General features: G+C 35.4%; 2 protein-coding genes across 2 annotated transcripts; one reads left to right on the top strand and one right to left on the bottom strand.

The window, feature by feature from the left end:
• Nucleotides 1–1,416: 1,416 nt before the first annotated feature.
• Nucleotides 1,417–4,876, top strand: LOC109186272 (protein FAR-RED IMPAIRED RESPONSE 1-like). The gene is made up of 6 exons (XM_019336198.1): nucleotides 1,417–1,474; nucleotides 1,777–1,860; nucleotides 2,332–2,930; nucleotides 3,303–3,403; nucleotides 3,769–4,081; nucleotides 4,175–4,876. Exons 1-6 carry the CDS (start codon nucleotides 1,417–1,419, stop codon nucleotides 4,874–4,876), a joined length of 1,857 nt encoding a protein of 618 aa, XP_019191743.1.
• Nucleotides 4,877–12,624: 7,748 nt separating this feature from the next.
• LOC109186932 (ethylene-responsive transcription factor 5-like) lies at nucleotides 12,625–13,693 on the bottom strand. The gene has a single exon (XM_019337129.1). The coding sequence runs from the start codon at nucleotides 13,606–13,608 to the stop codon at nucleotides 12,781–12,783; it is 828 nt and encodes a 275-aa protein (XP_019192674.1). The 5' UTR covers nucleotides 13,609–13,693; the 3' UTR covers nucleotides 12,625–12,780.
• Nucleotides 13,694–13,907: the final 214 nt, after the last annotated feature.

Raw genomic sequence — 13,907 nt, forward strand, 5'->3', positions numbered from 1 at the left:
CCACACTATGACACTAATAATGCTTGTTGGTCAATTACGCTGACGTTTTTCAAATAGTTGAACTTCTACAACTATTACTCCGTATATATTATCCCATAATTCAATAAAATAATAATAATAAGAAGAAAAGAATTTTATAGTATATGGTTGTTTGGTATATATAGTATGGCCATTTAATGCGAAAACAATCATAGTTGAAGCATCTAGTTCAGTCAATTTTAATCATCCAATAATATACATTGAGTAAACCCAAATTATTGTAATATATAATAGTCGTCAAATGACATAAGGGATGTTAAATGCACTAGAAAGGCCTTTTGCGACGGGATTCAATTAAGAGGGTGTTTGTAAACATTACATTCGTGATTTTTAAGTACGAGAATTATGCTCCACCTACTTGACCACCCGTTTCCACAATATTCTAGCCAACTTTGACCACAGTGGTTATTGCTGAGCTTACCAAAATGCCTTAGCTTGGACTTTAGGTTGGTTGATATAATGCCGGTGTGGCATTGATGATAAAGTATGCATTTTGAAAGTAACAAATTTCTAGTACTAAAAAAAAAAGTAACAAATTCCATTTCGAATCATTACCTTCTTATTATCATTTAAATTTTTTTCCCAATAATAATAATAATAATAATAAAGTCTTGTTCTTCCAAGGCTGAACCCCAACCCTAAGGGTCAATAATAAAGTCTTGTTAGATATATTACTGGTGGAGTTATTGTATATGAATCTAGTCCAACGACTCATAAGAGATTCAGGTTAATTATATTAGGAAATGAAAATGATAAATAGATTTCAAGGGAATAAAACTCTTCATGTCACATGTCTTGATTTTATGGAGGAAGAAGAAATGAAAGTAATAAAAGATGTGACCTACATTTTTTTAATGAATCAAAGTGTAAAATGTAAACATGGAGTAAAAAGTGTGACTATGTGTAGTATTATTTATTAGCATGGTTGCAGTAGGAGTTAGATGTTAGTTGGGCGGTAAAATATTGTCTAGCGGCTAACTAGAAAAAAAAATTTATCGCGCATGTGTGTTATATATATAATGAAAAAAAATTAGCAAGGTCGAGCCGGTTGAATTAGACGAGTTAAGTTTACCGAGTCTGCCGAGTTAGATGGGCTTGACACCCAACTAGAGAGTCAATCTCTCGTATTCACAACGTTACTCTACGTCCGCAAATTATGCCGTGGAAACGTGCTCACCATGCTTGGTGAACACGCTTCCAAACGACGTCGTTTTTGGCGTCGTTTTTGAAAAAAAAAAAAAAAAAAAAAAACATTGTTCTATTAACGGCGTTAGGAAGGCAGTTATGATCAGACAACTCTTTGCGTTTGATTCTTTCCTATTCGCAAATCTCTGAAGGCAATTGTAATCCGACATTCGCGATTCTTTCCTATTCGCGATGGAGGAGACGACGGTTCGAGGAGAAGATTCAACCGATATGATTTCTGCGATTCCAGGTTGCGTTCGATTTTATGCGTTTGATTTCGTTTGATTTATGAGATCATGGATTGTTGAAGATTTAGTTATTTTTATTGGTATTTGTTCAGTATCTATGCAGTTTGAATGTTCATAATGGCCGTAAATGTGTATTAGTTCCATGTTTCTGTTATGAATTTTACATAATGCAATTATGTATTTTCTGTTACAGAGTTATGAATTTTGATACTCTGTTCATGCATGTGATATGAATATTCATAATGTAATAGTACTATGTCCATAACATATTAACTGGTATGTTACACTGCTTGCATATACTCAGTGAATGAAGATTGTGTTGGTGATTCAATAAGCAATGATCAAGCAGAGTTAAACATTGACATTGATGGCTCGTCTTCAAGTCCAGGTTCTTTTTATTAGTTGGTGTATCATGAATGTTGTTTCTGGTAGGTGTAGGTACTGATTCATGGTGATTATATGCAAATTGAATGTTGTGATTGGTATTAATAATTTGTTCACGTTATGAATTTACAGTTTTGAGGTTATGAATTTTCCGTTATGTTATTATGAATTTTCTATATGAGATTATGAATTTTCCATATGAGGTTATGAATTTTATGTTATGAGTTTATGCATTTCATGCCATGAGTATCTATGCAACTTTGAATGCTCATAATGTCACAAATGTTATTGATACCCGGTCTTTGTTATGAACTTTCTTATATGATGTTATGAATTTTATTCTTTGTGATTATGAATGTTCTCACATGAGATTATGAATTCTATAGTGTAGCATATTATATTCATTATAGGTGAAATCCACATTCATATTTTAGTAGTTGGTATAGGTGTGGTTATATTTTTGTTGCAATTGCAGTTGATGAAGACTTGGTGGGTGTTGTAGTAAGAAATGTTGATGAAGCTTTTGAGTTATATAATGGATATGCATACAGAGTTGGTTTTAGTGTGAGGAAAGGCCAACAATGTTATAAGGCATCTACTAAGTCAATTCAGATGAAGAGGTTCTTCTGTGCTAAGGCTGGGTATAAGCAGAAACCAAACAGTGGTGTTAAGCTTTATTCAAAGATTGATATGAGGACTGGATGTGGTGCATTTGTTCAATTTGATGTGGGGGGTGATGGGATGTGGACAGTTACAAAACACTTGAAAGAGCACAATCACGAGTTATGTTCATTTGGCAAGAGTCATCTGCTTCGGTCGCATAGAAGAGTGGGAAACAATCAGCTTGAATATTTAAAAGACATGAAGAGTAGTGGTGTTGCATTGGCGGATGGTATGAGGTTTTTGAAACATCAGTCAGGGGGTTCTCCATTGGTTGGCTTTACCAACCGCGATGCTTACAATTCGATGGCTTCTGTGAGTTTGAAGTGTTTGGATGGATCTAATTCCAATTCTTTGATTGAGATATTCAGGAGGAGGCAATCTAATGAGGCTGATTTCTTTTTTGATTTCGAAGTTGATTTGGATGGAAGATTGTGTAGTTTTTTTTGGAGGGATGGTCAAATGAGAAGGGATTATGAGGTGTTTGGTGATCTGTTAGTGCATGATACAACATACCGCACTAACAAATATGATATGATTTGTGGTCCTTTTGTAGGGATGAACCATCATTGCATGAATGTAATGTTTGGTTGTGGTTTTTTGATGAATGAGAGGATAGAGTCATTTGCGTGGTTGTTTAGAGTGTTTTTAAGATCCATGGATGGCAAGTGTCCACAGACTATCATGACGGATCAATGTTCAGCTATGGCTGCTGGCATTTCCATGGTGTTTCCTACATCACGCCACCGTCTTTGCATATGGCATATTGGTGAGAATTCGAAGAAGCATATCAAGGCATTGAGGAATCATAAGGATTTTCTGGATATGTTCAATTGTGTGTTGAAATACACCGAGACTGAAGCTGAATTTGAGGTTTACTGGACAAGGTATGTTATTATGAATTTACATTATATAATTCTGAATTTTCTGTTATGTCATTATGGATTTTCTGTTATGTCATTATGTATTTTCTGTTATATGATTTATGAATTTTCTAATATGAGATTATGAATTCACAGTTATACAATTCTGGATTTTATGTTATGTCATTATGTATTTTCTGTTATGTCATTATGTATTTTGTGTTATATGATTATGAACTTTGTAATATGAGATAATGAATTCACAGTATACAATGATGTATTTTCTGTTATGTCATTATGTATTTTCTGTTATATGATTATGAACTTTCTAATATGAGATTATGAATTTTCAGAATATGAGTAATAAACATGTGTTTTAACCTTTTCAGGATGGTTACAAAATATAATTGTCATAAGAATACATGGCTAGAGAAGCTTTATGACTGTAGGGAGAAGTGGTGTCCAGCGTTCAACAAGGATTATTTCTCCGGGGGTATTTTATCTTCGCAAAGGAGTGAAAGCACAAATCATGCAATTTCTAGGAGGCTGTCCAAGACTGCTGGTTTATGTGATTTTTATTCATCCTTTGTGAGTGTTATATCTGAATGGAGAAGTAAGGAAAATGGCGAGGATTTCCGGTGTTCTCAAGGAGTACCCGCCATGATGATGGATCATGTGAAACTCCTTTCACATGCTAGAGAGGTTTATACAATTGAGATTTATTTTTTGTTCGAGGAACAATTTATGAAAGGTAGCTCTTGTTATCAAGAAATGGTGTTGAACGATGGTTGTAAGTGCAAGTATCACGTGTGGCGACCAGACATAGATATCATAAGGCATGAAGTAACCTTTAAGGCAATCAATTTGGATATATGCTGTAGTTGCAAGCTGTTTTCAGAATTGGGAATACTTTGCTGTCACTGCTTACGTATACTTCATGTGCACTGTGTTTCCAGTATTCCCGATAAATACATTCTAAAAAGATGGACTAAAAAGGTTGTTGAGGGTAGAAACGTGGACATTGCATCTGTGTTTTATAATGGTGGTGTCCCTTCTTCAATTTGGGCTGTTGAGATTAGTAGGAAATTTCAAAGGCTTATTGTTTCTAGCCAAGGTAACAGTGTTGCTAGACAATTCTGTGATGAAGCCGTTGAGAATGCAAGGAAAAACATTGAAGCTGAGATTGGGGATGTGAACACTGAGGAGGGTGCTGTGTCTTCGTCAAGTGGTATTGTCCAAGACCCCTCAAGCCGGAGGGGTAAAGGTGTGAGAAATAAAAGGAGTAGTAGTGTTATTGAGAAGAAGTACAATGCAGCAAGGGGAAAAAAGAGTGCTGCAAACAAGCTTGCTTCAATTACAAAGGGCTCTGTCCAATCATTGGTCTTGGAAAATATTTCAGAGATTGCTCGTGATGGATATCTTGTACATCCAAGCACCGGGGGTTCACAATTTGTTCATTTTAATAAGAATGTAGACCATGATGTAGCTATAGATTGAGATCGTGTTAACAGTATGTACTTATGAATTTTATGATTTTTAGATATAGGATGAGAATTATGTGTCAGATTATGAATTTTCCTTTACCAGTTTATGAACTTTCATTTACCAGTTTATGAACTTTCCTTTACCAGTTTATGATTTTTCCTCTATGTGATTATGAATTTACAGTTATCTGATTATGAATTTTCCTTTATGTGATTATGAATTTAGAGTATGTGCTTATGAATTTTATGCTATTAAGATTTTATGAGAATTATGTCTCAGATTATGAATTTTCCTTTATTTGATTATGAATGTTACTTTATGTGATTATGAATTTTCCTTGTTGTCATTATGAATGTTATTTTAATGTTATGTAATAATGAATTTCAGTTATAGCTAACACGTATACATTCATAATCTCATAAAAGAAAGTTCATAATTGCATAATAGAAAATTCATAATATGGTAGTTGAAAATTCATAAACTCTACATGATCCACATGTAATCTGAATTAAGAGCAATAGATTGTATATTCATAGGTGCAAAATATCTGTGCACATTACAAAATGAGAGATTCACAATCTAGGGTACCAACAGTCAAGATTTGCTTCATGTTCACAACATATTCAAACACCAAAAAGCGGTATAGTTTCATTTCTTTTTTGAAAGATCCTTGGCTGCCTTCATAACTCGCAATCTTTCAGTGTTCCTACCCCATGTGATAATGTTTGATGCGTATTTAGCTCTAAGCTCCCAAATGAAGTCAGCCTTCAAAAAAAAAAGATGTTAAAAAACAAAAAAAAAAAAAAAAAACAAATCTAAGTTGAAATTAATATATCTTATACTCTTACATTTACATGGGTGCCTATCTTGAATCCACTGTCCCAATCTTGAACATTCCCCTTGTAGGACTCCATGTGTCGCATGACATATATGCCACAATCAATGACATTGTCAAGCTCCTTCCAAGGAATGGCCAAGTATGATACAGGAAGGTTTTGTATCTTACGGAGTAGGGGGGATTTTTCTGCAGTCAAGTACTCTTTCAAAGCATTCATCTGGACAAAAATGAAACTAGTGTGATAATGATTCACATGAAATGTATAACAAACGTTTGAAAGGTCAAGTTTAAGGTTAAGTTACCAGTAGATTTGGGCAATCTTCATACTTGTCAGCTTCAGTAACACCCTTAGGCAACATCTTGTTGTCAATGATTTCAACACTTTTTGAGATGGTGTTGATGCAGACAACAAAGTAGTGTTCGTGTCGAAGCACGGGGAAAAATAGCTAACATCAAAAGAAGAAGTAGTTAGAATAGAGAAGAAATATGTAATTAATGAATAAATGTTGAAGGTGGGTAATTATAAATTACCAAATCAGCATCATTGACATCAAGATTTTCAAATTTTGAAATCTCATACTGTAATCGCTCATTGAAATTATCCTTCCGCTTTTGAAGCGGAAGATTCTTCATCCACTGTTCAGATGGGTCGAGTTGAAGCTAAGGGGAAAAAAATACGTATCAATGATAAGTTGTGCAATATGTTATGGCAGTCATACGTAATTCATGATATCATAACATAAAATCCATAATATTACAAAGGAAATACATAACAACAAAACAGAAAATTCATAATATCAAAGTTGTAATTTCATGACTCACAATAGAAAATTCATAATGCCATATGGGAAAATTCATAATCTCACATTAGAAAGTTCATAATATCAAAAATGTAACTTCATAAACTCACAATAGAAAATTCATAATATGATATGAGAAAATTCATAATCACACACAGAAAATACTTAAAATCCATAATATTACAAAGAAAATACATAACCACAGAACAGAAAATTCATAATATCAAAGTTGTAATTTCATAACTCACAAATAGAAAATTCATAATGCCATATGGGAAAATTCATAATCTCACACAGAAAATACATAATCTCACATCAGAAAGTTCATAATATCAAAAATGTATCTTTATAAACTCATAATAGAAAATTCATAATCACAAACAGAAAATACATATTTACATGACATAAAATACAGAATGGTTTAACATGAAATTCAGAAGTGAGCAGAGTAAAAATTGTTGTTATTAACTTACATGTACCAACGTGCTAAAATAGATGCACTTTGGCTTCCCCAACGCCCGTTTTGTGTTGAGGAGTGTAAGCCTCAACGCCCATACATCTATGAATGTGTTAAAAATTTCACCGCTGCGGAGGGTGTGGAAATCTCCTCTTGTCATTGAGAAATCATCAAAGATAAACAGAGTTTCACTACATGAACAAAAAATTTTGATAAATAGGTAAATAAATTAACATATGGTTATAAATGTGAAATATTCATGAAAATAAAAAGTTTTCTAAATGGTTAGAGTCAAACATACTCCACTGGATGATCCGTAGAAGCATCCATGAAGGCGTAGTTTGATACGGCCCTCTCGGTCACACTGGCATTATGGTCAAATGGCACATTCTTTGTCCAAAAAGGTGACCTCAAGTTTAACGGGATGTTTTTGTATTTCCGGACTGGTCTCTTTCGCTTGGTGACATCCTCGACATCAGATTCACTGTCCAGAAATGCACTGTAAACACACGAAGCTAGTTAATATCATCATAGTTGCACAATTTCAGGTCAGAAAGTTCATAACTGCAGTACAGAAAATTCATAAATACAGAACAGAAAATACATAATTGCATATCAGAAAGTTCATAATATCAAAACTGTAATTTAATACTCATAATAGAAAACTCATAATCTCATATGTGAAAATTAATAATATTTCAGAAGAAAAGTCATATTATAATATCAGAAAGTTCATAACACAATTTCATATTCTAATTAGTTTACCTATCAATATCGTCGAGGGTAGCAGGTAGTGTAGCAGCAGGCGTAGAAGTATTAGCAGCATCAGGGACATCTCTGGCGAATGGAACCTTGATCAATGGAGTTATTTCTCGTCTTTCAGAACTTGATGTAGCAGGGGTAGCAGTATATGTTTCAGAAGATGAAGCAGTAGGGGTAGCAGCAGTGGTAGGAACATGTGTAGGAGCAGGGAAAGCAGCAGGGGAAGAAACAGCCGTAGCACCATGCGTAGCAGCAGGGGTTGTAGCAGGGATAGCGGTAGGAGTAGTAGAGAGTGTAGCAGCATCAGCAGCACCAGGAGTGTCTTTCACAATGTTCTCAACAAGGGCATCCAATTCATCGTCATCCATTGCACTTTGCTCACGTGGTTCATCAACCAATGGTGCCGGGGTATAAGAAATCCCTAAATCAAATGAGGGAGGGTCAATCTCCATTTGCCGATTGGTCTTTTGGAAGGCTTCAACCAAGGCATCAACAGCCTTTGTGAAAGACTCTTGGCCAAAGAAGATGTCATCAAGTTGAGAGGAGGTTGGAGATGGTGGTCTTTCTATCGTGCTTGCAACGCCAATCATGGTGGAAATCCCAGAAAATGCAGCCTTCATAACATCCACTGGGGCGTTTTGTTTGCCAACTTCAGCCATAGCCTCACCGAATTCCAAGACATCAGCAGCAAGGCGTTGTAGAACCCGTGTGACCCTATCAACACTAGATGGCGGCACAGAGATGGTTGGGACTGGTTGGGCGGAAGTAGAAGCGATACAATCAGCAGTAGGCTTTGCAATACGAGGGATAACTTTCCCTTTACCATATCCGCCCGACCTTTTCTCAGCGGAAACCCTTTGCCGTGCAAGTTTATTTGTCCATGCAGTAATGCTTGGATATGTTCTTTGAACGCTCATTCCTTTGAATTGGACCCGATCAAAGTAGAATAGCTACAATGTTGAAGAAAAAGGTAAAATAAAAAAGTTATAATCACAAAATTCATAATTACACTACAGAAAATTCATAATATCATAATAGAAAATTCATAATCCATATGAACATTATATTCAACTATCGTATTATGGATTTTATGTTATGCAATTATGAACTTTCTATTATGAGATTCATTATTGCATAATATTAAAAGAACATTCATAATGACAACAAGGAAAATTCATAATTACATAAAGGAACATTCATAATCAAATAAAGGAAAATTCATAACCTGACAAATACAATTCTCACAAAATCTAAATAGCATAAAATTCATAAGTACATACTGTAAATTCATAATCACATACAGGAAAATTCATAAGCACATAAAGGAAAATTCATAAGCACATAAAGGAAAATTCATAATATGACACATATAATTCTCATAAAATCTAAACAGCATAAGATTCATAAGTACATACTCTAAATTCATAATCACATAGAGGAAGATGCATAATGACATAAAGGAAAATTCATAATCATATAGAGGAAAATTCTTAATCACATAGAGAAAAATTCATAATCACATAGAAGAAAATTCATAATCTAACACATATAATTTACAATCTGAATATCATAAGATTCATAAGTGGAGCTAGACCTTACCAATATGAATGTCATTGGTCCAGTAAAGAAGCTATTACTTTTCTTCCTGTACTGCTCGATGGACTTGATCAGAGGGTTGTAGGTGTAGCCACACCAGTTGTACTCCTTTATCTCATCAACATTAATCAAGGAGTTGAGGATTCTGTTGTTGCAGTAGCGTGTCTGAAATCCCCTCATCATGCACGAAACAGTCAAGACCATGAAGTCTCTCTTAAAGTCATCTCCAGAATCTCCCCTTTGAACTATGACATCTCCCATCTGGGTAGTGATTGGGGAACCAAGCTTAATATTCCACCTCTCCCTCCAGCTTTTCAAGAGAGCCCTGTATTCCGGTGTCCCCTGTTCATCATATTTTGGGGCCTCAACAACCTTCTTTTCTCCTCTTGGAATGCCAAGAGTGTACTCAACGTCTTCTTCATCAACTGTGAGCTTGTCGTTCTCCAACTTGAAATGTGTTTGGAAAACCTCAAAGTTGGCTATCAAATACTGGACTAATTGTGACTCATTTGCACACAATTGAAGGTCCAACAGGGCTCCAAAACCAATATCACGGACAGATTGTTTTTGTTCTGGCAGTAGTTGTTGTACAAGCCTAAACATGGTCTTTGGTCCCATCCGTGTGCTGAAGTAGGGAGTAGAACTCCCTTCTACACAATCACCTCCAATGGCTGTTTTGCCCCTATGTCTGTCATTTATCTGCTTTGATCTCTTTTCTTTAATAACTTCTTGCTCGAGCAGGTCATCAGACTGCTGCTGGGATGGTTGAGCAGCCTGTGAGTCAAGTACAGCCCTTGTTGTTCGTTTTCTCTTGTTTTTTGTTGTAGGTTTGACTGCAGTGTTTTGTTCAGCTGTCGTCTGTGAGGGTTGTGATGGTTCTGCAGCTTGAGAGCTCAAGACTGCCTTTGTTTGTGAGCGTGTTCTCCTTCGTTGAGCAGTGTCCATTGCTTTTATTAAAAACGTTAGAAAGCAAGTAACTCATATACAACATATAATATAGATTGATGGAAAATATATTCCTTATTTCAGTAGAGGGGGGATGGGGAGTGCCGAATAAATCCAGCCATGCTCTACCGAAAAGAATATATTGTCCATCAAAATAACAGTTACACATAATTGATAATATAGTAACATAAAATTCATAATATCACAAAGAAAATTCATAATATCATAACAGAAAATTCATAACCTTAGAACAGAAAGTTCATAACTACAATACAGAACAGAAAATTCACAACTCACATTGTAGAATTCATAATCTCATATGAGAAAATCCATAATTCCATATTGTCCATCAATAACAGTCACATATAATTCATAGTATAGTAACATACAATTCATAATATCCCACAAAGAAAATTCATAACCTCAGAACAGAAAATTCATAACCCCAGAACAGAAAGTTCATAACTGCAACACAGAAAATTCATAACTACAATACAGAACAGAAAATTCACAACTCACATTGTAGAATTCATAATCTCATATGAGAAAATCCATAATTCCATATTGTCCATCAATAACAGTCACATATAATTCATAGTATAGTAACATACAATTCATAATATCCCACAAAGAAAATTCATAACTTCAGAACAGAAAATTCATAACCCCAGAACAGAAAGTTCATAACTGCAACACAGAAAATTCATAACTACAGAACAGAAAATTCACAACTCACAATACAGAATTCATACTCTCCTACGAGAAAATTCATAATCTCTAACAGAAAATAGATAACCACATATAAGAAAGTTCATAACAGCAAAACCGTAATTTCATAGGCACAATAGAAAATTCATAATCTCACACAGAAAATACATATTTGCATGACATAAAATACATATTTGCATGACATAAAATACATATTTGCATGACATAAAATACATAAGTGAATAAACGTTATGGACATTCAAAGCTTGCATAGAAAGTGAATAAACAGCAGTAAAAACCATATACGAATCAATTCATAATGGTTAATCTACACATATATAATGCTACAGATATACATTCATAAGCTCATAACATTACATTCAAAACCCCATTTTAAAATTTCAAAATATGTACACGGAATACAAAAACCCTAAATCATAAACACACCATATACAAAATACCTGTAAGACAAGTGAATCAACGTTGAGAATGAGCGATGGAGAGGCTGTCTCTTTTGATAGCTATGGGAGAACGCGAAGTTTTGTTCGAGAGATGCGAGAACGAGAAATGCGAGAGCAGAGAGGAATGGCTGTGGAGCAGAGTGTTTGAGAGTGATCGAAGGAAATGGCCGTGGAAGACGAAGTGAGAGAAGAGAGCTCGAGAGTGGAGTTCAGAGAGCAGAGTGATGGACGTTGCGTGGAGAGGAAGTGAAATGGTGTAGTGGGAACTGCAAATGCTATTGGCGCGTTTAATTTAAAAAAAAAAAAAAAAATGAGTGGTGGGAGTTAACGGTGCCACTTACGGGCACCGTTAGTCCCACTCACTCAAAACGGCGTCGTATGGAACCGTGTTCACCAACCATGGTGAACACGGTTCCATGGCATAACAACTGCTCTACGTCTCTACTAATGTATTCGCAATCAACACTTATACTGAATTTTAAAAGCAAGCCCCACTAAAATTCTCATACTCCTAAAGTTGCGCAAATTATGCTATACGTGGTTTCGATTAAAAACGTGCGTCCCACTTAAAAAAAATAAAATTCAGGTTCGATTTTCGGTAATAACATTTTTTTGTGCATAATTTGAATTATATATTCACAAATTCATAACTATATATCCACAGTGAATGAATGACACAAAATTCAGAATGAATGAACTAAATATCCACAATGAATGAATTAAATACCCACAATGAATGAACTAAATATCCACAATGATTGAACTAAATATCCACAACAAATAAACTAAATATCCACAATGAATGAACAACATAATGCTGTTGAGGGAAATCAAAACTGATTTTTTTTTTTTAAATGAGACACGCGTTTTTAATCAAAATAACGTCGTTTTACACACGATTGCACAGCATAACTATTACTAAAGTTGCTACACAAACAATATTTTGGACCTATCAATATTGAGGCAAATTAATATATAGCAGGCCTACCACCCCATCATTTTAAAAGAAAGGCATCCTAGTGGTCCATAAAAAGTTTAGTACTAATAAAGAGTGTTACTTATCATTGACATTATTTTTGATAAGTTTCAAGAAATTATGAAGTTTTTAAATTACTTATCTTAATTATTATCTTATTAATACTAGTAGATAATTTATTGGATTAATAATTTTTTTTTTTGAAATTAAGATTTAAAAAAGTGAAGTTTATAGTAGGAATAATATATTTACACAAACTAAAGCTTAAATAATAAAAGATATTAAAGATTGAAATTAAGAAACATTTTCACCTCAGACATATTATAGTCAGGTGCACCGTAGTCATCTAAATCTAATTAATTAATACAGTTTCTTAAACTTTAATTCCATAACTAAACAGATTTGGAGATAACGGCGATAACGGCGGCATTTCAAAAATACCATTTATATCATTATAATCCCAAACGGTCATCCAGCTTGACGGCGTTAATGGGGTGGCTGCCACGGCGGCGTAAAGTCTTTCTTGGCTATCGGATTCTTCCGACAATTCCCTTTTCACCTCCTTTGTGATCACCACCTCATCGTCGGCGTCGGAATCTCTTCTCCTTTTCCGGTCAGAGTTCACCGACGGCAACTCACTTCCCTGCCGGAAGTTCTCAACTTCCAAAGGGAAGTTGAGAATAGCCTTGCTCCCTCTCAGCTTAAACGCCGCCCTGTCATAGGCCTTGGCCGCCTCCACCGCCGTGTCGAACGTTCCCAGCCAAACCCGAGCTCCCTTTTTGTTCGGGTCGCGGATCTCCGCCGCGAACTTCCCCCACGGCCGCTGCCGGACCCCCCTGTAGTGCCGGTTCTCGTCGCCGGAATCCTGAACCACCTTCACTTTAACGCTCTTCACCTGCGGCTGAGGAACGGAGATGTTAAGATTCGGTTTCCGGTCTTTAAACTTCCTCGGAGGGCTGCTGACAACCTGCGGCTTCGATTCAAACTCAAATTCACCAGTGATATCACTGGCTGTCGTGTTTGCAGGGGCGGGAAACAGGAACTGATCACATTCAGTGAAGAATCCATCGTTTTTCAGCTCAGAAACACAAGATTCAGAGCTAGATGGGGATTGATTATCACAGAAAATTTCTGGAAACCCATCGTCGAAAAGATGATGCTTTATGAACTCAAGTGCGGAGACTTCTGCAGGTGAGCCCATTTTTTTCAAATGGAGAATGAAAATCAATAGAGAAGCTAAGGGAATTTGAATTAGAGGTTGAAGTGAATTTTGTGTGGAAGAAAGGGAGTGTGGGATAAGGTTTATATAAGAGTTTGGAAAAGTTATTGCAGTGGGACCCGGAGGAGGATTCGCACGAGGCTTCTTTGTGGAAGGAGGAAGTATCCTCGAAAGGATCATTCAACAATTGGGGTTTGGAGTAATGGAATGAAATAATAGTTTATAAGTGACAACCTCAAATTTAAAAAGATTGTGGTTGATAAAAAGCAAAATTTATAAAT

Source organism: Ipomoea nil, unplaced genomic scaffold (genome assembly GCF_001879475.1).
Source record: "Ipomoea nil cultivar Tokyo-kokei standard unplaced genomic scaffold, Asagao_1.1 scaffold1407, whole genome shotgun sequence".
In the NCBI taxonomy this organism is placed as follows: Eukaryota; Viridiplantae; Streptophyta; class Magnoliopsida; order Solanales; family Convolvulaceae; genus Ipomoea; species Ipomoea nil.

Excerpts from the sequence above, each read along its gene's own strand:
- LOC109186272 (XM_019336198.1), top strand. The coding sequence starts at position 1,417 with ATGGAGGAGACGACGGTTCGAGGAGAAGATTCAACCGATATGATTTCT. Across the intron at positions 1,475-1,776 it reads TATGATTTCTGCGATTCCAG|TGAATGAAGATTGTGTTGGT; the intron begins GTTGCGTTCGAT and ends GCATATACTCAG. Across the intron at positions 1,861-2,331 it reads TGGCTCGTCTTCAAGTCCAG|TTGATGAAGACTTGGTGGGT; the intron begins GTTCTTTTTATT and ends TTGCAATTGCAG.
- LOC109186932 (XM_019337129.1), bottom strand. The coding sequence starts at position 13,608 with ATGGGCTCACCTGCAGAAGTCTCCGCACTTGAGTTCATAAAGCATCAT.